The 25,577-nt window shown below is 43.9% G+C and overlaps 1 protein-coding gene across 1 annotated transcript; it reads left to right on the top strand.

Annotated features, from left to right (window-relative positions):
- The first annotated feature begins 1,470 nt into the window (after window positions 1-1,470).
- On the top strand, window positions 1,471-24,979 carry RUBCNL (rubicon like autophagy enhancer). The gene is made up of 15 exons (XM_075721297.1): window positions 1,471-1,559; window positions 3,734-3,842; window positions 6,934-7,602; window positions 12,756-12,838; window positions 16,095-16,302; window positions 17,184-17,288; window positions 18,578-18,620; window positions 18,985-19,117; window positions 19,513-19,658; window positions 20,464-20,528; window positions 21,609-21,847; window positions 22,638-22,699; window positions 23,961-24,114; window positions 24,238-24,328; window positions 24,867-24,979. The coding sequence occupies exons 1-15, from the start codon at window positions 1,488-1,490 to the stop codon at window positions 24,977-24,979; spliced, it is 2,292 nt and encodes a 763-aa protein (XP_075577412.1). The 5' UTR covers window positions 1,471-1,487.
- Window positions 24,980-25,577: the final 598 nt, after the last annotated feature.

Below are 25,577 nucleotides of genomic sequence, written 5' to 3'. Positions count from 1 at the left end.
GAAATGCTTCCTAATGCCCAGTCTGAACCTCCCCGGTGCAGCTTTGAGGGGGCCTATAGGAAGGATGGGAGCAATCTTTTTAGCAAGGCCTGTTGTGACAGGAGAAGGAATAATGGATTTATACTAAAGAAGAATAGATTTAGACTGGATATAAGGAAGAAATTTTTTACAATGAGGGTGGTGAAGCACTGGCACAGGTTGCCCAGAGAGGTGGTGGAGGCCCCATCCCTGGCAACATTGAAGGTCAGGTTGGATGGGGCTCTGAGCAACCTGATCTGGTTAAAGCTGTCCCTGCTCACTGCAGGGGGGTTGGGCTGGATGGCCTCTAAAGGTCCCTTCCCACCCAGAGTATCCTATGATTCCCGCGCGTCCTACCACTGGATCTCAGGGAGAAGGGACCAGCACCTCCCTCTCCGCTTCCCCTCCTCGGGAAGCTGCAGAGAGCAACGAGGTCGCCCCTCAGACCCCTCTCCTCCACACCAGACAAACCCAGAGCCCTGAGCCGCTCCTCGCAGGTGCTTTTTGTTGTTGTCTGGACTGGTTTTGCTGGGTTTTGTTGGGTTTTCTTTTCCCCACGTTGTGCCCCGGCACCGAGGGCCGGCCCTCAGTCAGCAGGGAGCCGGCGCCCCGCTCCCACCCCCGGGCCGGCCCTGCCGCCCCTCGCCGCGGCCCAGGCCGCGGCCCGGGCCCCGCCGCCCTCCCGCCGGCGGCCCCGCCCCGGGGCGGTGCTCCGCTCCGCTCCGCTCCCCTCCGCTCCCGGAGGGCCGGCGGCCGCCGCCGCTGCAGCAGCAACAGCGTGAGCGGTGGTGGGAGCCGGTGTGTGCCCCGGCGGGCAGGAGCGCTGCTCGCCGGCCGGAGGAGCCAGGCGCCGCGGCTGCGGGTGAGGGCGGGGGCGGCCGGTGCCTTGCAGGGCGCCCGGTGCGCGTTGCTGGGGCGGGAGGATGTTTCGGTGCCTCTCTCCGGGTTAGACGCTTTCCAAAGCCGGCCGGCCGGCTGAGCGGTTCCGTGCCAAGGGCTCCGCGGCTTTCCAGCGCCGTGCCGGGAAGGGCAGCGCCGGGTTTTGTTCGCCGCCGGTGCCTTCCCCGGCCCGGCTCGGCGGGGAGAGCCGCCGCGCTGCTGCCGAGCCGGGGCTTCGTTGCTGCCCGCTCCGCTCCGCCTCCGTCCGCAGCAAACTGCGGGGTGCAGCAGATCAATACCTTCCTCTTATGCCTGCGGTAGGCATTCCCGGTGGGTTTCCTTTTTTTTTTTTTTTTTTTAAAAAAAATCCTCTAAATTGTGCTCTTTCCAACATAGCTTCCCATCGTTTCCGAGCTCTGCTTTTCGGTAAGCTTATAAGCGTGCAAAGTCAAGACCGAAAACAGTTCAGAATATTAAACGCAGAGTCTGCAAAACACACGGAGAATCGCGGTTAACGTGGTGGTGATTGCAGTTCTTTCTCTATTGCTTCCAGGTACTTCACAACAACAAAAAATGAATGTTTTCCCATCATGTCGCTCCATGCAGTAGCTCTAGCCAGCTACAGCAGAACAGAAGTCTTCAAGCCCCCCTGCTCCAAAAAGGTAAGTGCAAGGCAGGCATCTAAATGTTGGCTGGGTGTTTGCGTTAGCTGGGGGGGACTTTTTTCAAAAAATAGCTTTTAGTTGTCAGTGGTTGTGGTAAATATTTTAAATGCTGGCGGTTTCATTACAGAGTTAATTTTGGAAATACAGCCCTAATATTGGGGGGGGGAGGAGGCTGACTCATTCGTGCTATGAAAGATGTCAAACTGTCAGTGGTTTTTACTTGTTACGGCAGCGTGTTGTGGTACTGTTCACTCATCTCTGTTGTCGTATTTCCTTGTAAGTGCTCGTTAATTGCTTTTTTAAACATGTTTTTCCTTTTTTTTTTTTGTTAGTTTTATGGTTAAATACTAAACGACTTCTTTCCCAACCTGTGATATAGTTGAAATTGTAACGTCTTGAAAGTAAATGGAAGTCTTTTATCCGAATTCTCAGAACGCTTCTGATAAGATCTAAGAGATGGGAGAGTTGTTTAAAAAAAGATAAAATCTTAACACTTAGCACTCTTAATATTGACGCTTACTGATAAAGTATTTACATTCACCCTGGTGTCAGGCAGTTGTGATACTTGCGTCCTAAGCAGTAGCATCTTGTTAGTTGCTGAAATTAAAACCAATTTTTTAAAAAATAAAAAGAACTAGTAAAAATTAGTTCCTGTAAGAACTACTTTATCCAGTAATATTGACAATATGATGCTTAGATGTATAAAGCCTGCCTGCACGACGGTTTCTCTAAATTACTGCAGAGAGGAAAAGGAAAAAAAAAAAAAAAGCACTGTCAGGTACTGAAAAGAGTATTTTTTCTAAGCGCTGGCATAATCAAACACTAAATATTTGAAATTCAGCATCCTATTTTTGGCATGAAATGTTATTCTTCAGTTAAAAGGGAAATCCTTTGTGGGTTTTAGTTTCTTCTGCTTTCCGTGAGTCTGAAGGGTATCCTGGACTAGATCTGCTCTCTGAGTCACCTCGCGCTCCCAGGGGACCATGTGGGGACCGAAGAGGTCAACACAGGGTGGCAGAGGACAACGCACCTTTAATTCCCTTCTCTTTCTATGGGATCACAGGGTGCAGGGGTGGGGCAAGAGGCATCCTGGGGATGTTCCTGCGTGGAGACATCTCACTGGCGTCAGTGGGGAGAAGGCACGAGGTACAGCTTGGTTAAGTGCCTTTAAATGATGCGCCCGTCGGAGCGGGGCACCCCTTTGATTTCCGTGGTTTCTGTGATGTGCTCTGCAGCTCCGTGACATACTTCAAGCAGCAGAGAGGGAGCGGGAGATGAATGTGTGACCCTCACGAGAAATTTGTGAGCTTGGGGAGTCGACCTGTTGCTTTGCTGTCCTGAGTGTATCTTACTCCCTTGTTGGAATTAGCCTCTCGGTACCTGTGCTAAACTGCTTGCCCTGCTTCGGCTTATGCTGTTTTGACAAGACGGTAAATCCAGCTTGGGGGTTCAAAATACCAAATTGGAAGTGTCGTGACCGCACAAAGCGAAATGCTGGTCTGGTATAAACCTGCTCAGTCAGTTCAAATGCACTCAAAATTTTTGTCAGCTTATACTGGCAGGCTGTATGCCAGGTCAAGTATTATCTGTTTGTGTCACTTCTCACTATATGCTGGGCCAGCCACGTTGCTGACATGAACCGCATGTACTGTGTTCTATCCAATTAGGCAGATGTGATTATGTGTCGATACAGCTGGGAGATCGGGCAGCACGGGCATCGGGTGCTTGCGGAGTCGGGGCCTCATAGATTTAGCTCATAGCTTGTATACATCTAAATAGGCCCATGCTTCCAGCTACAGATTGGTGGTTTCCTGAATTCTTTTCCACTTCCTGGCTGTTGTTTTGACAGATACATGGACGTCTGATTCAGCGTTCTGTCTCGTATGTGCCTTATGCACGTGTTTAATTCTCCTGCTGCGGAGAGTTTCTTTTGGTCACCTGCCTTCTGGAGTGAAATGCAAGATGCAGAGTTGAGGTGCCAGTGCTCTTCACACGGCGCGTGCTTCTGGGGAGGTTTTCAGACAACCAGAAATACAGGCAGTGGTTAGGTGACTGTCGGCAGGCCTTAGCACGGTGTTCTTCCTGCTGGGATGACTGTGAGGCTGGGGGCATCATTACCAGAGTACTGTTGTTTTGTAACCAAACTGTCTGCCCATGTGTTCTTGTTCTAGTTAAACCACGAGAACCTAAAGGTGGCTTTCACTGAGTCAGCGTATTCTTCAAATCCCTCGGCGAGGATTAGCTGCCTTGCTCCGACGCCTCAAATCTCCGTTCTCTCAGGTATGCCGATTTGTGCTAGCAAAAGCTATCGATGTTTGTGTGTACTACACAAGTATAGTCTGGTTGGAGGGGGAACCTTGCTTGTTGGCTTTGAAGATGCGACAACATCAAAGTATATTATACAATTTGAAAGTATGGGGTTATTTTGCCTCTTAAATGGTAGTTTGGCCATTTTAGTTATGCTGGCATTTTGAGTGCTCAAGAGTAAAATACTTGAACTGTTCAGATGATTCTTGGCAAGTTAACTCCTTGTTCATTCAAGAAATAGTTTCTCAGATTTTAACAGATTACTATAATTACTCACATGAGTATCAGTTGCAGAACTGAACTTGAGATTTTTTTTTAATTGGAACTAACCTATTTCTGGTAGTAGCTTAAATTGTAGGTTTTGGTTTGTTTGGGGGTTTTTTTGTTGGTGGTGTGCTGGGGTTTTTTTGATTTTTTTTTTTTTTTTTTTTTTTTTAAGCTTGGTGGAGCAGAAGCATGACTTAAATTTTTAGAACTTGTTCTTTTTTCTCTTGCAATCCACTAAGAAGATGTATTTAGCAGAGTAAGTCAGCATGGTTGTATGATTAGTACTAGAGATGCTCCATGATGCTGGAGTAGTGGAGATGACACAGGACGAGAGGGGATGGGCTTTGCAATAGGAGAGCAGAGCAGAAGAGTTGAAGACAGTAAGATGAAATGTTTTGTCTTGCACAGAAAAGATGCCGTTTTTAGCCCAGGTTAAGGTATTCCCGTGCAGTTGAAATATAAAAAAAAAAGTTATCAAAATTGCTTTCTTTTCCTGAAAAGATCGAAATATGTTTGTTTGAAAGTCAGCTAGCTTTTATTTTCCCATTCCTGCCCTTATGCTGCCATGGCTGGCTACATTGGTGTTGTGATTTAACCCCAGTCCGCAACTAAGCACCATACAGCCGATTGCTCACCCTCTCCTTGTGGGATGGGGGGTGTAACTGGGGGAAAAAGAAAGTAAAACCTGTGGGTTGAGATAAATGCACTTTAATAGGACAGCAGAGGAAGAGAAAGTAATAATAGTGATAGAAGAATACACAAAGCAAGTGATGCACAATGCAATTGCTCACCACCCGCCGACCGATACCCAGCCAGCCCCCGAGCAGCAATCGCTGCCTCCCGGCCAACTCCCCCCAGTTTCTATACTGAGCATTACGTCATATGGTATGGAATAGCCCTTTGGCCAGTTTGGGCCAGCTGTCCTGGCTGTGCCCCCTCCCAGGTTCTTGTGCACCTGGCAGAGCATGGGAAGCTGAAAAGTCCTTGACTAGCATAAGCAGTACTTGGCAACAACTAAAACATCAGTGTGTTATCAACATTCTTCTCATACTAAATCCAAAACACAGCACTGTACCAGCTACGAGGAAGAAAATTAACTCTATCCCAGCCAAAACCAGGACAGTGGCACAATGCTTGTAGGAGCAGGATGCCCTTGATGTTACTGATGCAATTTATCCAATAATTATTTTGGGACAAGTTCTGTGTTCTCATCACTGGAGCAGAGGTGTCCATCTATCCATAGGAGTGCTTGGGTACAAAGAACACCTGTGTCATCAGTTTTTCATCTCTCCTTTAGCATTTCCCTCTTCTGTCTCTGCGTCCCAACTGCCTTTATAGTGTTGTGTATACAACACAGCACTGTACCAGCTACTAGAAGGAAAATTAACTCTATCCCAGCTGAAATCAGGACAGTTGGCAAGGTGTTTCATTGCAAGTGCAGCCAGTCAAATGTGCAGTCTTGCTGCTATTTCTGCAAGAGCTTTGTCCTGATAAGTGGCAGGTGGCAGGTCCCAATCACTGATGAACCCTTCAGCTAATTTTGACCTGGCTTTACTAGGACAGCATTGCTAGCAGCTCTTGCAGTATAGCTTATACGTGATGTTCTTAATAATTTTTTCAGCTCTCTCCTGATGAAGACTCCTCTTTATATAGGCTTGCTTTTCCAAAGTACGTTGGGGCTTTTGTTTTGTTTTCGATCCCTTCATTAGTAAACTTTCTTATCATGCAGTTTGAGTGCATGCTGGCTTCCAGGTGAGTGACTCATGGAGAGGTTTAGTGTTTTCCATTGAGATATATCCAAGGGGAGCAACCTCTGGGCAAAGTCTGCAAGACTTGCTGCTTTTTTCACCAGCGGTGTTTAACATTCCTTGTGGTCCTAACTGAGAGTTCTTTGCCCTGGAAATGAATCCTCTTGATTGTGTCTATTCTTAGAATTTTACAACCGACTTACCTTCCCCAAAGGAGACAGTTGTTAACTTCGTTGTTGTGATGTGGTCAATAGTTTTGTCTTGAACATAGACTTTATGTCTAATATCTCCATTGTTTGGGTGATGGGAGTTCCCGTGAGGCTTTTTGTTCGAGGTATAGGACTTCAATTTATTCTTGAATAGCTACCAGTTGCCCTGTGCACTTCTACATCACGCAGTACTTTTGATTCCTTCAGAGGCATTATAATGAACTGGCTGTGACAGAGCTAATTTTCTTTATGGGCTCACGTAAATGTTGCCACCCTTATGAATAATGGACCAAAGGTTACTAAAGCCTTTTCCACAAGAGGAGGAATGTCTGACTGAACTGAAACACGCAAGCATGTGGCCTTTCATTACTAAGTTGGTTTTGGTTTTTGGGGTTTGGTTATTTTTTCCTTCCTGCTGTATTGATACGCCATATGTCTTGCTATAATGTGACCTTCTTTTCTACTGGCAATACAACCAGTACCTGTACCAGTAACTGTACCTCATGCGGTTTTGCAGAACAATGATGTTTTCGAGCACGCTGACAATAAGTCACCGTTAAAGTCCTAGCTAATTGTGTTTGGCTAGCAGCAGCATACTTCACTGTTGGTTTATTACCTAGCCTTATCAAGGACAGAACTGCTTCCTGACTGCAGAAAGCAAGAAGAGCTTCCTTGCAGGAAGAGGCAGCAGAGAGCGGTGTGTGAATTCGGTTCTTCCCTTTCTTCTCACCCATGTTAAAAATAATGTGCATTTTATTCATGTTGTAAATTAAAATTTTAGTATTATTGGATTTGGGATTATTTCCTAACCTCTCTGTTTTTTTTACCTTTTCTGAACAGATGAGTACTCAAGGCCAGCAGTGATTGGACATGCTGGAAGTTTTGGATCGTACCCAGACAGTGCTGAAGCTATCAAAGACATTCTCGTGTCTGTTTTAAATGCATCTGGTTTGAAGCCCTCTTTGGTGCTGGAGCAGACCACGATGCAGGGAGCTGACCATCTGGACAGCGATGTGGAACGGTGGGAAGAAAGCAGCAACGGGGATAGCCACGATGACAGCGACAGCGATTCTGCACATTACAACGCTGCCTGTACACAAACAGACATTCGGTTTACAAGGCACCGGGCGTGTTGGGACAACGCGCGCTGCGATTCCTCTGAACCTTCGCCGGATGCTTTTTTTTGTCCCCGTTACTCTGATGGGGATCCTGCTGCTTCCTCCTTGAATGGTTTCACTCTTTCGGACATGTCCCCTCTGAAGCGGGACTGCTTTACCCAGGTGACGTTAACAGGAGGCACTGTCACGTCAGCTGTTGTGCATTCTGGAAAAGAACGTTACACCTCCCCTGAACGAGACTTGACTTTCACAAGGTTTCTTCCTGATTCAACCGTCGGTGAGCCAGCAGATCTGTTGAAATACCCTGGTGCTTTGGAGCCTGTGCCCATCTGCAGCGGTGACAGCAGTTCTCCCAGTGGACCTTCCCAGTCAGAGCCGGTCAATCGAACAGGTAACTTTACAGGTCCGTTGTTGTTTTGAGATTTCTGTGCTGGGAAAGACAACTGTAATTGAAATGGGCCTTGTTTATGGTGGTTGCGAATTAGACAAATGCTGGCGTTCAAAATAGCAGAGAGAGGAGAAAGAGAAAGCTTAAAAACGAAGGAGAACTAGAGGGTTGGACTCAGTGAGGGGACACTTGTGCTTGCAGTAGTCATCTGTCTCATGATGCAGAAATGCTTCTGTAATATGCAGCCTTTGGTAAAAAGTGAAAATTGCTGAGCTGTGAGCAGTGTCGAACATCCACTGCATGAGGTTTCCACTATCTTCGTCTCGTCTTCACTGTTACCCTTCTCCTGAAAGCAGATAGCATGGATCTGGGCCTTTGGTAGTAATATATCGGTGTGCGTGGGCTCTCTAGGACACCTCCTTATGTTTGACGTGAGCTGGAGGAGAGGGAGTCCTTTGAATCTGGGATTTTGGAGGCAGGACGTTAACATCTGTTCTCATTATGACTAAATTGGCTTGTGCCAGAGCAGGACTATTTTTCCTCTTCCCCTTTCCAAGTGCGCCCGCCATCTCAGAGACACGTAGCCCCATCCGACGCAGATCAGGACCTTTTTACCCCTCGCCAGTTTCTGACCGTACAGATATCCCGCGTGTTGTCTGCGAAGAGGCGCAGACTGAGGGCTGCGAGCAAGGGGAGCCTCTCCTGTTCCTGCAGTGGCAGGGGGCTCAGGGCAGCACAGGCCCGTAGGCGAGGACCTGTTCAGTGGGGACGTTCAGTGCAGTGCCCCCAAAATGGCTGGCGGAGAGGCTGGCCTGGCCTCGGGGCTCCCTGTGCCTCCATGAGGTGCGTCGGCCTTCCTGGGCCGCAAGCCAGGGCCCTTGCCCCTCGGCTGGGAGAGCAGAACAATCCCCTTGTGTTTAATACCTAATGTTGACACGAACAGCCTTTGCTACAGCGAGTTGAAGCGTTTTTATTTTATTTATAGAGGGTGTTAGTGGTATCTAAGGGCTTATTCTTACTAGATACTGAGCCCTGGAACGGTGGTGCAACCGAGGCCTGATTTTTCTACTGGAAAGAAGGCAAATGGCAGGGAGCACTCAGCCTGCCTTTGTTATAAATAAAAATGGCGAAGGCTGGGGGTTTTTTTTGGTTTGTTTGGTTTTTTTTTTTTTTTACTTCTTCCTTTGGCCAGTAGTGGTCCTAGTGGTGGCACTCCATTGAGCTCCACTTCCAAGCTCTGGTCCTTCCCAGCTATTCACCCAGAGCTCCTCCAAGGCCTCACGTCAGCAGCGAGATCTCAAACAGGCACGTGCTGTCGCAGGACTGGGACCTCTTAACAGTAATGACTTTGTCATCCGGGATAGGGTGTTGTCAACAGTTAGTATGGTGACGATTATGGTTGTTTCCTTCTGGGTGTTCTGTTGGCCCCGTGCGTTTGAGAGGTGCCCGTCGGGGAGAAGGAACCCGCACCCGGTGGTTGGAGCTGGCTGGGGCCAGTCGTGCAGGTTTGGGTAGTCGGGTCCGGAAAACACAGCCCAGGCTCTCGGTGTCAGCAGGGACCGCGAGGCACATGTGTAAGAACAAATAAATCGTGTGTGACTCGATCTTCTGGCACAAGTAGGACATGTCACAAGCTTGCGTTGGGTCAGTAACGCTGCTGGCTCTCCGGAAAGCAGACAGAGGAATACAACAGCCAGGTGACTGAAGAAGTAGCATCCTTGATTTTACTAACAAATACTTCTCACGGGAGCTGGGATCCTGTTCGGTCCTGTGCAGTGTGGTGGGCTCTGTCTGCGTTAGACTTGTGTCTCTTCTCTACAAAGTGAAAATTTCTGCATTTCGTTGTTCCTCGTTGCTTCCAGCCATTTAACTCGCCGCTGGGTAGCCTGGGGTGGGGGGAATGAGGTCTCATTCTCCCCTGCATTGCGCAGGACTATGAGCACAGGAAAAGCAAATGGCAAGCTGAAAAAGAAGAAATAAAATGCTTAATTTGAAGGTAGGAATTACACAAGAGCATCTCCTGACTTGCCATCCTTTCCATTGCGATGTCAGAGGTGGTGGTTTCTCACTTTTGTTTCTTGCAGGAGGATTGGTGAGGGATGTGCAAGACACAAGGAAATGACGTAACATGACTTAAATCAGAAGAAATAATTTTTTTTCAGTGGGATTTAGCAGTTTCTTCAGTGGGATTTTCTGCTGGTCCTGTGAGACTCCTGTTAGGTCTTGTTCATACTTTTAAGGGCCATTCTCCGATGGCCTCATGCAGCCTTCTGAAAAGGTTCCATCATTGTTAACGGAAGAGCCTGTGACTGAATTTGGTGTTTTCAGGGGGCTTTGTCGTGGCTGGTGTGTCACTGGCAGTTCGCAGGGCTTGTTCTTGCTTTTAACCTTGGTGTGCATCAAGGCCACTTCCTTCTGTGGCTCTTGAGGGCTCTTTCCCCAGCCCCAGCAGCCTCCAGGCAACTGCTCAGGAGCAGAAGGGCAAGGAGATTATTTTTTGCATCAGACCCAGAGTTGCGTCCCATTGCTGGACACGCTGGGCTCCTTCCCACTTTACGTTCTTTTCACTTCAAGATGCAAGTGGGATGCAAGAGGTAAGCAAAAGAGAAAGCTCCCATTAGACTTCAAAATTATATTTAAGATGAATTGCACCTTATATTTTCAAGAGGAAGGAATAATTTCTGCATTTCCTTATTTCTGCTTATTTTTAGTTCAGAGGGTAATGTTTGTTACCTTAACTGATGAGAATGTAGGTTTTTATGAAGCTGTAGAGCCTTACCTGTATGTACTTCTGCACACTGCTTAACCAGTAAGATGAATCATCAAATAGGGATTAAAATAACCTAATTAGGTGATTAAATCTGTTTTGAAAAGTCAGATCATCAGCCTGTCCATTTTTTTCTCCATGGTATACACAGTGGAGGTATTAATAATTCTGTACAAAAACACTATGTCTGTCTCACGCTTGAGCACAGTATTGGCTTTCCAGCCTGATGTCACCGATGCTCAGGGAAGCGTAAGAGGCTTTCTATAAATAAGGCAATATAAAGAATCTAAACTAGGCCTGAGAGTCAGTGCCCTTTAGCTGGAGAAAAAGTTTTCATAAATTATTTGTTTATTTTGTGGGACCTCTTTATCTTTTCTGTGACTTTTAAACAAATTTAGGAGTGGCAATTTTTGTTTGTTTGTTTTTTTACAAAAAGCCTTTGATTAAGCCCTGTTATCTGCAATGGCTTTAAATGGCATGGGTGGTGGTAGCATTTAGATATGGTCTATTTTGTCCTGTAAACACCACCACAGTGAAACAGAGAAATTCCTTGGTTATAAGGTCAAAGAAGAGATAGTAAACAAATACCAGTCAGTGTTTAAAAAAAAAAAAGCCCAACAAAAAAAACAAAAAAACACCCCTCAACCAAACAAAAAAAACCTCCACAGGAGTAATTTCCTTTCATATCTCATTAGTGTATACAGACATTATACATAATCTTCATCATCCTTCCAGCAAATTTCTTGTAGCAGTGGTTGAGAGTGCTTTGAGAAGAAAACATGAGGCCATGATCTCACACCTTCAATTCTCTGGAGTAGGAGACTGTGACTATATATATATTTAAAAAGCAATCCATGGTACATCTATAGAAAACCAGATGCATGCCCTGCTCCATAGTGAAAAGTTCTTAATGGGAAAAAAAGAGCTGAATTTTGTTTCACATGCTCATCATACTCAGCAGCAAACGCCAGGAAATCAAACCTGCTATTCTGGGAAGTGGAGAGTACTGCCGCTAATGTGTCCGCCCCAGTTGTGCATATTACCATGTAGTATGGGTTGCATTTGGAAACAGGAGGGAGATTTCCTCAAGGTATGGAAACATAACAGCAAAGTTTTTTCTAAACTTGGCTGTAGTCGCACAATACCAGCAGTGATTCAGCGGATCTTTTAAGGCTGATGCATCCCTCTGCATGACCAGACAGCAGGGAGATTTCTTTTTCTTCCAGCAAGGTCCTGCACCTGGGTCGGGGCAACCCCCCCGTATCAGTACAGGCTGGGGGATGAAGGGATTGAGAGCAGCCCTGCCGAGAAGGACGTGGGGGTACTGGTGGATGAAAAGCTGGACATGAGCCGGCAATGTGCGCTTGCAGCCCAGAAAGCCAACCGTATCCTGGGCTGCATCAAAAGCAGCGTGGCCAGCAGGTCGAGGGAGGTGATTCTGCCCCTCTACTCTGCTCTGGTGAGACCTCACCTGGAGTGCTGCTTCCAGCTCTGGGGCCCTCAGCACAAGAAGGACATGGACCTGCTGGAGCGGGTCCAGAAGAGGGCCACCAAAATGATCTGAGGGCTGGAGCACCTCTCCTATGAGGCCAGGCTGAGAGAGTTGGGGTTGTTCAGCCTGGAGAAGAGAAGGCTGCGAGGAGACCTTATTGTGGCCTTTCAGTACTTAAAGGGGGCCTATAGGAAGGATGGGGACAATCTTTTTAGCAAGGCCTGTTGTGACAGGACAAGGAATAATGGATTTAAACTAAAGGAGGATAGATTTAGACTGGGTATAAGGAAGAAATTTTTTACAGTGAGGGTGGTGAAGCACTGGAACAGGTTGCCCAGAGAGGTGGTAGAGGCCCCATCCCTGGCAACATTCAAGGTCAGGTTGGATGGGGCTCTGAGCAACCTGATCTGGTTAAAGCTGTCCCTGCTCACTGCAGGGGGGTTGGGCTGGATGGCCTCTAAAGGTCCCTTCCAACCCAAAGCATTCTATGATTCTGTTGTGAATGAGCAGAGAGCAGTGTTAGCTGGCTGTGTTGCAAACTGCAGAGCATCGCTGTAATCCCAGCCCGAGGTTCTGGCTGTGGTTGTCCCCAGCGGCTCAGGCCGCAGCTGGGAGAGGGCTGGTGTTGGGAGCACAGTGGTGCTGTCACCGCACGGCATTTAAACTGTGTTTCCCTGGTAGCTGATATTCGTGCTTCAGGTTGCCAGGGTAGTTCAAATGCCAACGTGTTCCTCACGTTTCTTTCTCCTTCTCCTTAACTTCCACCACAACCTCCAGCCCTAATGGTGTTCAGTTTTGGGAAAGAAAGTTTGCTTTGCTTTCTGCAAATCACCCAGCACACATCCTGGGAGCTGCAGAGAAAGAAAGAACTAATAAAAGTTCTTGTTATACCCACAGGTTCTACTCCTTTGAATGTAAGCGCTATACCCTTGAATCGTTCATTGCAGGACATCTGCATGCTTCCAGAAGATGTGGAGAAGGTGAGGACAACAAAGACTATTGTCATAGTGTTTTTCCATTTTACAGTGTTTTTTCCATTTTACAGTAGCAAAAGCAAATGACAGGAGGCATTTCTCAAGAACAGAACTTTCTGATAGACGGACTAATCTTTACAAATACTGTATTTTCCCTCCTCTTCCCCTCTGTGGGTAAACCTACAAACTAAAAATGGCTATTTCTTCACTTATTTTTACTCTTAATCCATTAATTAAATATTTTAATTATTTTAAAATAATGGAAATATTTTAGAACACTATGCATTTCCACTTTTCATTCCATCATTTTCCCACACATTCCTTGAGACCAAACTTTAAGATTATTATAGTCTCTTTAAAGTTATGTTAGAATATGTTATGTAGAATTTGTTGCAGCTACGTGCATATGGATGGGGTTTACCTCATGCTTTTACTATCAGGAGATAGGGAGAGGTTGGAGGTTTTTTTGTGTGTGCTTATGAGCATGTGAGATTGCTGTAAAAGAATTACAATATGAATGACAAGCACAGTAACAGTAACATCTGCAGTAATTTAAGCAGTTTCTCGTAGTTTCTAATTTGCATAAGGGGCCCAAACAGTCTTAGGTGTGTTGTCAGAGAGGCAGCCCATTGGAGCTTATAAACAGAGATAAAGATGAGAAGGTAATGCTGTCACTCATAACTCTGTGTGCTAAATGTTAATCTCTTCTAACAACTGGAAAAGAGGGGTTAATGTTGTAATTAGTTATTGCAGTGAGTAGGATTTAATACAAAAGAGCTTTAAAAATGTGCCTAGAAAATGAGATTTTTTTTTTTTTTTTTTTTTTCCCTGTATTGTGGATGCGCATGTGGTCCCATGTCCTGGGCCCAAGAGGTAATCGTCTTTGTGCACAGCACTGATTTTACTGGAGTGGCAAGTTCTGCATTTGGTTTGAAGCTCTCAGTGTCCCAAAGGTGGATTTTGGAAAAAAAAACCCCAAAACCAAAACCAAACAAAAAACACAAAGGGAAAAAAACCCACAAAAAACCACCTAATAAATCACACACCAAAACCCAACAAACTTGTGAACTAGCTTTTCATGTTGCTTTTTGTGAAAGGTGTTTCAGAAAGAAGATGATGTTTCTCCATCTGTAATGTGGGAGCCAACACCAAAATAATTTGCTTTTGGTCATCAGGAGACCAGTGAGTAGGTATCTGGTTTAGAAACCATGGTCTGAGAACTATTGAGTGAGGCAAGATCGTATCAGCTACTTTTCCTGTGCAGATGATTGGCGGCTGATCTGACTACAGGTTAAAAGATATCAGGGGCTCAGTCCATTATGACTGAGGCTGCCTTTAAAAAAACCCAAAACTAAACCTAAACCAAAACCCAGCATATTTAGGTTGTGAAATAATCTCTTTGAAACTTAGGAGACTGAAAACTAAGGTACTTGTAGTGTCAGCAAGTCTTGGGAGTTGTAGTTGTGTGCCAGGAAGGAGATGGGCCAGATGATCTAGAGGGACTTTCCACTGATGTGAGTGGGAGGGAAGAGAAATGAGAAGGTTGGTGTGTCACAGCTGAGTTGGGACGCCTTCCTAGGGTGACAGGCCTAGCAGGAGGCAGAGCTGAAAGCTGACAGAGTCATGCTGAGTACAGGAATGCCTGTATCCTGTTCCATCTTTTTGCAACTCTCAGATACGCTCATAATTGTTTTTATCAGCAGGACATGCTGATGTGCTGTGTTCTGCCACTAACTTGGGGTTAACCATTGCCACACGGGCTTTTTGAATCTTCAGAGTAGGTATCTCCCAAAAGCAAAAACACTGTTTAAGTCTTTTCTTTGCTGATGGTGCGTCCTGAAGTTCACTGAAAGTTGTCTCTGGAGAAACTGTGCACCAAGTAAGTGCTGCTAATCAGTGTTAGGAAGAAGATAAAAGTCTATTCAAACACCCACAGGGACTTGTGGGCTCTTTCTAATGTTGAGATGAATCTCTTTTAAATGAGTTTGGCTGTGGACAATAAGAAAGCAGTGATGTCTGTTGTACTCCTTAAGACTTAGCTATTTCTAAACACTGATGTCTGTCTTCATGCTTCCTGTACAGGTTTTAGGGGATGTCACGAATACTAATGTGAGTGGTACAATTTTCTGAGCATAAGCCACTTTTCTAAAAAGCTTTAATTATTCTGCACTCAGAATCTGTGGCCTTAGGTACTGCCATGGTAGCTTAGAGGTTTGGCTTTGCACAGTGCAAACACGTGCAGTTGAGGGGAGATGGGGAGAGTATCCTGGGCATCTCTGAGTGTCCACCCACATATCTGAGAGCACCTAAGCCTTCATGATGAATCCACTTTTGAGCTGAGCCTGAGCTAGGAGGCTGTGCCCAGGCCAGCAGCAGTAGCAACGCAGGTGGGGCTGGTGGGATGCTCCGTTAGACCACAGGAAGCGGGGGATATGGCAGTGACATTGGGGCAGGGAGTCCCAGGTTTGTCTGGATGTCTCAGTGGTGCCAGAGTTGGCTTTACAAATTCCCTTTTCCCAGAGCGTGGGTGACCCAGAGAGGCTAGATGGTAAGGGATGCCAGGGGGAGGGGTTGACTGGTGGGGAAATGCCACAGTGAAGCTTTGAAATGACTGCCTTTTATTTAAGGCAGTGTGAACACCAGGGAAGATGGGTTCCCGCTTACCCGTATCACAGACTTTCTATGTAGCCTTGAGCTGACCATGTAAGCTGTCTCACTGCATATCCCCTACTTCACTGCCTTAACTTTTAACATATGAAAGCATTTACTAGCTTCTGTACTACCCACCTCCTGAAGATCTACAGTCCCTTCAAGACCTGCCTCTTCTGGCCCCATCCAAGTTAGCATGCATGCAAAACTGCTTGTACACACTGACTTGAAATTAAATCCTATTAAATAGGTTAGATGGATTCACACTTGCATACTAAATGCAGTGTAGCCGGAAGACTACATCCCTAAAATGCATACATATTCATCAATTAGGCATGTAATCGAGTTTGGTTTTATCTAATAGATGGGTAAGATAAAAGTAAATTGTATGTTTTAATCAAGGGTGAGACAATTATCTGGGCAGTTGCCTTTTGCATGTTGTCTCTGAGTTGCCCTTGGGGTGGTTTTTTTGATGTTTAAATGAAAGGTGAGATAGCCTTACATTTTCATTTCTTGAGTTGGAAAAGTGTGGGGAAAAATTATATATTTCACTTCATCTTAAGTAAATATCAAATATGCTGTGTACTAATGAGTGTTCCAATTTTGCGTGCAGGAAAATGCACACTTTTTTGTTGCAGATATGATTATAGCATCACTAGAAAAAATGAAATGTAATATCCTCAGCCAACAAGCAGAGTCCTGGGGTGTGGAGGAAACAAGTGGATCAGATAGCAGCTATCATACTGATCTGGAGTTGTCTTCTTACCCCGGAGTGAAGAAGTCTGATTCTTCTGTTGCCTCTTCAGACAGTGGTTATGAAGGCAAGTAACTTAGTCTACAAAGCAACCTTGTCTGACAGCCTTTGCCATTTACTTTTGTGCAAGAATATACTAAATTAATTTGGGCATTGCTTGGAACCAAATCATCTGGTACCTTCTTTGAGTCTCTCAACAGAGCTGTGTTCCCTGAGGATCATTATGCCACAAGTGTTCTTCCTGTGGGTCAAATTCTTCCTTTTGAATGCTCACATCTTTGTTTTATTATTTTTTTTTTTCTCTTTTACACGAAAAAGAAAATGTAAGGTTGAAGTGCCACATGCCAAGCACAACTCTCCAGAGAACATGCCTGTAGTTCATTGGTTTTCTCTCTGCTTAAATCCTTTTTTGCAGAATTTGAAGCCTGGCTCTTTCCTTCTGTGCTTCTGCAGTATGCAGATCAGGCCACACAATTGATTTGAGTGAAACTGCCCAGAGTATTAATTCACATACAGTTTTGAGGCAAGATAATAAATGCTTCTGGCACTATAATGCTTGAGTCAGCACATGCATTTCTAAGTAGATTTTAGTCTCTGGAGAAATATGGATCTTAGGGACAGAACTTAAGTCTGAAGTCTAAATGATATAACTCGTGGGGAACAATGAATGGTGTGTTTGCATGGGAGAAGGGGGGAGACCACTGATAATATAAACCCTTTTGTTTTAGTCTCTAGAAGCTTCTTCCTCAGAAACTGAGGGACATGCTGTATGACAGACTCCCAAGAATTGGCTTTCTCTGAGTGTGTATAAAAATAAATAAATAAAATTTCTCTGTAAATACAGGCTGTGTGCTAAAGTTTTGGTAAGCAAAGCAAAATATAAATACAATTGCAGCTACTCTATAAATGCTGGAAAAGTTTAAGTGGTGTTGTCTTTGTTCCGGACAGGCTGTGCTCTGCTGCCTGTCAGCTCCCCAGTGCATCTACCATCACATCATGAGGTTACCAGATTTCCTTGCCACAGTGACTCAGAGGATGAGTATATAATTATTGGTAAGACTTTAAAATTATAACTGCAGAAACAGCTCTATTGTTCAGCTGAATATATTGCATTGTTTGGAAAATCTATTGGCTTAGTAGATTTTATCGCAGGAGAAGTAACATGAGAAAATGGAAAAAGCAGTGTATGCATGACCCTTTATTAGAAAACACATGCAGAAATACCAGAGTGGTGCAGGATTTTCTTTCTACAAAATAACACATTTGCTGGTTTGAGGGATTGAAATTATGCCTAAGGATTAAACCCAGTGAATGTGGGTGAGCAAAGTGTGAAACTGGCACAGCCTCAGCCAACTATAGCAGCATTGTTTGAGGGAATTTAGCACATGATCATTTCCTAATTGAAGAGGTTGATTAGGTTTTAGGCAGCCCTCCCTCTGTTTCAGGACTAGAGCAGACTGTCCCCATGTAGACACCAGTGCTCTGCTTCTCTTCAGGACATCCTGAGGGGTTTTTTTTGTTACCTTCTGGTTTTTACATACACAGAAATAGAAACCCTTAAAAGTAGCCTGAGCAACATCTAACCTCGGTCTCATTTTTTCCTGTCAACAAGTGCTTTTTTTTTATTTGCTCCCTTTAGTTTTAGCGATTCGCTTACTTTTTCACCTCCTCTTTCGCTGCTCTAAGAATGAAGAACTAGCTCCCAAAACTGCATTTCTCATAGCAAGATTTATTTTGACGTGTGTGAATGGGGAAGCATTTGTCTTCACAACAATATGTGTGGCCAAAACTAATGCTACCAACGTGAACACCTTGTCTGCATAAGCTATATTTTGTCTATATAAATGTAATGAAGTGTGTGTGTGTGCGCTTTAAATCCATTCATCTCACCTGTTACTTGTTTATAGCATTAGCTGGCATGTTTGTGATCAGTGTCTCCAAATACCTGTCAGCGTCCGAAAAAATTTATGTGCGCTTTATTGGTTCTGTATAGCATGATTTATGTCTAATGCCTTCTGGCTGGACCTGGCCTAGCAGGCACTTAGTCTCTCCTTACTGATTCTCCTGCTCTTGAAGGGAGGCTGATGGTGATGATACAGTGTGTAGCTGTTAGGGAGTACTCTTCATCAGCAGATGTCTGAGATCTGCAGAGGAGATAAGACTTCTTATGCCTGTTTTACAACCAGGGCTGAGGTTATTTTCCACGTCCTGCAAGGGTGTTGTAGAGATGAATGTCTTTGAAACTGACACCGTGCTAACTCAGAAGGTAGATTTAAAACAGTGCTGAGTAACAGAAGCTTTGTTTCTTAAATGGCTTGATAAAATTTTCTCCTTTACCGCAGAACTTGAAGACCTTGAAAATCTGTCTGTCGTCCCAGATGAAAGGTAAAGCTGTGTATCTTTACTATAATAGCCCAGTGGCACTACGTTTTCTGCTGACCAGCTTTCTGGTGACTCTTCTGGCCAGGGCAGGGAAAGGTGTGGGAGTGGTAAATTCGGTCCTCCCAAAGAAGGGAAAGGAATGCTGCTTGACAGCAAATGTCTGTGGCACTTGGCTTAGCAGAGTGTTTCTCTGGTCCTGGAGTCTTGCTGGAGGGTGATGGCTGTGGCTCTGCAAGGGCCTGGGTGTATCAAAGCAAGGGGATAGGAATGAAGGGATGGGAGAAAACTTTTCAGGGATGCAGAAGAGGCAGCGGAGCTGCTGATGACATGCTCCTATTTTTCACTGTCTGTATTGCTTAACTTTCAGATCGTCTTTTGAACCAGGCAGCAATTCTGCTGAAGCAACAGCCCAGGAGTTGTGCAGAGCTTTCAGAAAACACTGGTTGCAGACAGACTCTGCAGTTCAACTGTCTGGTTGCCTGAGCTCATCTAAGCAGAGAGTGAGTCTGAGCCGAAAACAGTGGGCTCTTTATTCTGTTCCCCAAATAATCATTGTCTCACTGCAGCTGCTTCATTGTTAGGGAAAGGGGAAAGCTGCATTTGAAAAAAAATAAATAAATACAGATGAGTATTTATAGTTCATTAGTTCACTTTAGATAAATTTTCAGAAAATTTCTTCTCCAGCAATTTTCAGCACATTTAAGACGTGCAGTTGTGAACAATCAGGATGTAGTTTCTTCTGGGACTGATAGGAGGGCGTTTAACTGGGGGGGGACTACATGCAGGTGAAAACTGAACTTTAAAATCCTTGCGTATAAATGGAGGTGTTTCATAGCATTTAACATATGTTACCTGATGGGCTGTTCATCTTCGTGAGTTTTGTCTTTCCCAATAGTCTGTGCTGAAAGAAGAGATTCCAAGAGAGCTTGAGTCCAGTTTGAATCTAGCTGAAGAAATAAAGATCATGTCCAAATTAAGAGGATCTTCTGGCTGGGCCCCACCAAGATCGCAGATTATATTTAATATTCACCCTTCAGTCAAGTAAGTCTAAGGGATCTGAGCACTGTTGTTTAATACAGCATGGGGATTTGTCTAAAGCCTGCTGCGGTTGATGGAAGAAGCCAGGGTGATTTAACAGAACCTAAGGCTAGAGCTAGTGCGTGGCGCAGCCTTCTGTAGTGTCTGTCAGCAGCTTCACTAGAAAGCAGATGGCATCTTTTTCCCTCTGTTGGCGTGCCCCGATTAACGTGGCACGTGCACTTTTACGTGTGATAATACACATACTGTTTGGTGTTACTGTGGCAGCGTGCTTAGCTGGACTCCTAAAAATTTCATTTTGTGAGACTACCTGGAGAGTATTTTTAAGAGTTTCCCCACTTCCCTGCTGGTATTGTATGGATAGTAGGTTTTCAGAAAGGGGGTAGAAAATGGGTTGTGTTTGAGGAAACTACTGTCTCTGCATAAAGTGCTGTTAAATGCACACAGTAGGCAAACTGGCTAATTCCCTGTGTTGTTGCAGGTTCAGTTGCTTTTTCAGTTGCAGGTGTAGATTTCCCCCTCCCCCTTGATATTGATGCCACCTTAAGAAATGGAAAAGAATTTAATTCTTGAACAAGCCATATTCAGAAGCAGTGGTATATTCTCCACAGACTAGCTTAGAGACTCCCACTAAAATAATAATCTGCATCTCCTTCCAGAACCCCCTTCTTCATGTGGAGGAGGAGAAGTCAGCTCCTAATTTGGACATTTTCACTGGTGCCAGTGTAGTTCTCTTGCACTTTGGGAGAATGTTAACTAAACTGTGTTTTGGATCCTGAAAGGTGTAACTATTTGCCTCTGTATGCAGGAGAGATGCAGTGGTGGCTGCCCAAAACTTCACATGTGTTGGTTGTGGAACCCCAATAGAAAGCAGTAAGTATTACCAAAAGGGAAAAAACCTAAAAAATCCATTACTAGTAATCAGGCTATAGTCTTCACCAACATGTATACACCACAATTGTAAAATCATCTGAGTTAGAAGGAAAATCTTGGATGTGCCTGCAATAATAAAACAGGCAGTGGGATCTTACCACTGCCTGGAATTTCTCACTGTGGACAGAATTAGAATACTTGATAGATGTCGTTCTCATACACAGTAAAAATTCATGACAGTCAATAACAAAACAGGAAAAGCTATTAAAAAATCAAGCTTGGAGGCTGCAAAGTGCTCTTTTTACATCTTGCAATGTTTTTTTTTTCAATAATTCTTTCTCTGTGCCAATTTACACATTTCCAACAGTCTTTTTTTCAGAGGCTTTATGCAAGCTTACAGAATGTGTGGTTTTGCTCTTTTGGGCTGTCTTTTTTTAAACTTTTTTTCCTTTAAATCTTGATCACAGAATCCTGCTTCTGTTTTATTCGTGATACTTTGTGAGAACTGCTTGAAAGCATGATGATTTACAGGTCTGACAACCAGACTTCACCGAAGAAATCTTTGAAGTGGCTTTCAAGACTTGTTCTGGGTCTGCTCACAAGAGAGCAGCATTTGTGATGGCCTGTAAAGTGTCAACAGTCTGTGATGGCACATTAACTCAAGCAAACCTGAGATGCTGAGATAGCTAGGAAAAACCCACAAACCTCTTTAAATGAAAGAGTGTTATTCAAATGTGACTCCAAGATCAGCATGTCTTTCCATTTGGTGGAAGTCTCTTGTGTGTTTTATCTTGTGTGTCTCCCTTTTGTGGGTAAAGCAACAATGGTTTCTCTAAGATCTCATGGTGGTAAATATAATCAGTTCAGATTGACAAATGTGGAAATGAGGAAAGCTTTCTCTTCTAATGCACACAGACCTTGTGCATATGTTCACCACAATAATAAAACCAGCTATTTTAAAAAAAAAAAAAATCCCCTTGCCCTTCACTCCAGTAGATCTGAGTTATTTAGACAGAATAGGCATACAGACAAGAGATACATCCCATAAATATTCACAATTTAATTGCTATCTACCTGTAGAATATGTCAGGAGACTCCGCTATTGTGACTACCTGGGGAAATACTTTTGTGACTGCTGCCACAGCTATGCCCAGTCTTCCATTCCTGCACGAATACTGATGAAGTGGGACTTCAAAAAATACTATGTATGCAACTTCTCCAAACACCTTCTGGACAGCATATGGCAGCACCCGGTTTTCAATGTGTCGTGTATTAACAAAGCCCTCTACACAAAAAGTAAAGAAATGGACAGGGTGAGGGTAAGTGTGGTGGTGTTTTTTATTGGGAATTTGTAGGTCTGAGACTTTTGGGAAGAGCTCCTTAGGGCAGGTTGTCCTTTGTCATGTGTGTATGCGGGAAGGAAGCACAGTTGGTTGCTCCGCACTTAAACTTGTCCCATCACCACTTCTGGGACTTGCCCTCTCTCCCCTCAGATGAAGGGGGAGGAGGGAGAAGTTTGCAACCTATGCCAGAGGGCTCATTTCCCCCTTTGTCTTTGGGAGGTGGTTCCTTATTGGTTTGCAGTTTTAGTTCATGGCGGGGAGCTGGGCTCCTGCAGTAAATATTTACTTCTGCTTGGCAATTAGCTGTTGGAAAGCTCCGGAAGTTTTGAATGAATTCTTAATTTTGTGGGCCATTAGAGAAAACACCCTTGCTTATATAAGGGCTGTACCTCCTACAGCTTGAGGAAGGGTGCTCTGCCAAAGATTTCAAGTTGCCATGCGCTGCCTTCTTGGCTGAGGAGACACTTACCTGTTCTTACACAGGTTTGGGTCTGGCATCTTGACATGCTGACATGGAGCCATTTGTAGTATTAGGAATTGCTTCCCTTGTCAGTGAATAAAAGTAGCCTTTGCCTTTCTTGGCCTTTGGTGCATTAGAAAATCCATTTGTTAATTCTGTGCTGAGTGTGAAATTCCTATTTTTAGGTGTGGCTTGATGTACTGACAAGGGTTGCTGACTCAAATAGTGGTGTTCCTCACTTATGAATATATAAATGCAATTGCTTTTCATTTAAAAATTGTTTTGTTTTTGCCCTTTATCTTTTAGGAGGCACAAGAACAGCTTTTTCATTTAAAAAAGCTTTTGAAAACCTGCAGGCTTGGGGAAAGGTATGGGCCATGATCGTGCATGAAAAATAGCTTATTAAAATGTACCTAAGGTGCTTATAGAACCTTCTTCTCTAGAGACATTTGAGTGCAGTTTTAAATGAGTTAATGTGATCATTAGAGAAAATTCTGATAACAAAACTTCCTTCTGTTGCACTGCAAATGTTGAGTGAAGAACAGATTTTATGTGGTAGCTTTCTGTTTCTTGTAACATACTTAAACATTGGGTTTTAAATGTTGAATGACTTGTTAGGTGTATATTTTTTCCTACTCTGTCTCTCTTAGGTTCTCACTCATTCTTAAAAGGTCAAAGATACTTATGTATTTCTCTGAGATTACTTGTCTTAAAAAAAAAAAAAATTTAAACCCTCAAGGAACACTTTTTTTTTTTAAGATTTCTTCCAGAGATCTGTCATAGCTCTCAATTCAGTTTAGTTTATAAACATTCAGATGAAAGTAGTAACCAACAGTGATAAATACCAAAACATGACTTTGCTTGTTGCTGCAAATGAAAGCTTTTTGGTATTACCTTCCCAAACTATGGGCCTAACTAATAGATAGACATGTGAATGATAAACCCTTCACTGCAGAATTGCTGACCTTTTTAAAAACAGACAGAAGCAAAAATAAGCTTTAAAAGTAGGTTCTGTTCTCTCTTTGATATGGACCTCTTTTATGCCTCAATTATGTGTTGTTCACCAAAATTAAATAGAAACTTATTTAATGTCTCTCTTCTGGACGACCACCTGTGATTCCATTCTAGAAATAAGCATTAGGATCCTCACTGTACCTTCTGCATTGGTGATATTTTAAAAGTAATAGCTGTATTTTCAGTGATCACCCGCTTGGTACAAGCATAAGTTTCACCCAGTAGTGATCTATGCAGGATAAAAACCCTCAAAGTTCTCTTTGCAAAAAAAAGTAAATAACCCTAACTTACTGCATTGGATACTATATGGGATTTTACCTACTGTTCCTGAGGTAGGAGAGAGCCCTTTACACATTAGTTAAGAATTGCTGGGATAACTGCACATGGCAACTCCAGTGCCCGAGGAATGCAAATTTAAAGCAGACACTTTATTCTAAATCCCAAACCCTCCAGTTTTTGTTAATATGATCTCAGATTGGGCAGGGAGGTAGGATTGAGCATGAACTTGCCTTGTATGGTCCCTGGGTGACTAGAGAAGTGAAAGAGGCTTATTCTTCAAATATACTTGAAAAACAACTTTTTGTAACCTGATTTGGTTTCTCTTTCTCTTTGCAGTGTACTGAAAGAATTTGAACAGGTCCCCAGCCATCTGACAGAGGAGCTGCATCTCTTCTCACTGGATGATCTGGTGAAGATCAAACGAGGGCATTTACTGCCCCTTCTCAAAGATATTCTGAAGAGCTCCACCTCCCATGTGGATAGTTGCGAGGTAAGGAAAAGCCAGGGCTCTTGGTGTCCTTGCAGCTGCTGGTGTGAGGAATATCCCTCCTGACGTTCCCAAATAATTTTTTCTTATATTAAAAGTAAATCAACTATTTTGCTGTCCTTGTAGCTCTGTCAAGCGAAGGGGTTTATCTGTGAATTCTGTCAGAGCGCAGATCTACTCTTTCCGTATCAGATTGCCAAATGCAAAAGGTGCACAGGTATGTTCCAGACCAAACATTTTTCTTTCTCCCTTGGGGTGATGTTGGTTCGAAAACTGTTCAGACTTATTTTAGGAATACAGTGAGAACTTGCTTCACTGAAAGCATATGTATTTGAAAACATGCATGTGTATTTGAAAACCGTGGACAGCATATATCTTTGAAAATCAGCCTGCGGCGGCTGTCTTGCATCAGTGAGTTCAGAGAGCAAAAACAGGGACCTGGCTGAACATAATTTTGGCTGCAGGGGGAGGCTATTTTTTGGGTCTACGCATGAGAGAGAGCCTGGGACAGTGGTATGCTGCTGCTATATCAGATTTTGCCGACGTTCATTATAAATCCTGCAAATCTCACCAAAATGTTTAGTCATAGTTATTACAGTAGTGGTTGTTGTCCCAGCCTCACACTGCTTCTGTTTACTTTTATACTTGGGTGAACTAGATAGAACATCCTTCAAGGAACACACCTACTGATTCATTTTTAAATTTGGTTTGGTTTTTTTTTTCCTGAATGTTAAACTGCTTGTATGTATAAACAGAGTGCAAAACATGCTTTCACAAAGCATGCTTCAAGTCTGGAGGCTGCCCCAAATGTCTGCGGATCGCAGCGCGGAGGACGCTTTCAGAAACTCCGTCACTGGTGTCTCCATGAAACTGGATTCCTCTGACTGCTGATTTCAGAAGATGGTCAAAGCCAAATCTTCAGGTGCCTGACTAAGAATTAAATAATGTTGTTTTAGACATTACTATTTTTAATGTGCGTCTCCTTTATGGGGGGGGTTACAAAAAAAAAAAAAAAAAGAAAAGGCGGGGGGGAAGAGAAGACTTTGATATCATCATTGAAAACTCACCCTGAATGAGTTTCATCTTAAGTGGTGACAGAAAGACTGGATGTTAATTTGGATGTTAATTTTGTGAGCAATGTTCTGTTGCTATGTTTTGTCCTTGTATGTAAGATTTTTAATATTATATTTTTCCATATAAAAATTGTTATTCTCTGTAATTCTGCAAATAATGTATAGATAGTAAATAAGCATTGGAAAGCCTTACCTGTGTCGGATTTTGGAAATAGGAAAAAGGGGTAAAGTACAAAATCACTCTCTCAAAAGCTCTACAATAGAAAAAGCTTATCTGCAAGCTTGCAGACAGGTGCTAATCTGAAATTCTGTTCTGGCAAATGCTTAATGTGAACCCGTGGGTTTTAAGTTTCTTTTAAACAGATGTGTGGGTTGAACCTTGGCCTGCTCCTA

Source organism: Pelecanus crispus, chromosome 1, assembly GCF_030463565.1.
Source record: "Pelecanus crispus isolate bPelCri1 chromosome 1, bPelCri1.pri, whole genome shotgun sequence".
Lineage (NCBI taxonomy): Eukaryota > Metazoa > Chordata > Aves > Pelecaniformes > Pelecanidae > Pelecanus > Pelecanus crispus.
The sequence above is the reverse complement of the archived record's forward strand: the minus strand, read 5'-3'. Positions and strand labels throughout refer to the sequence as shown.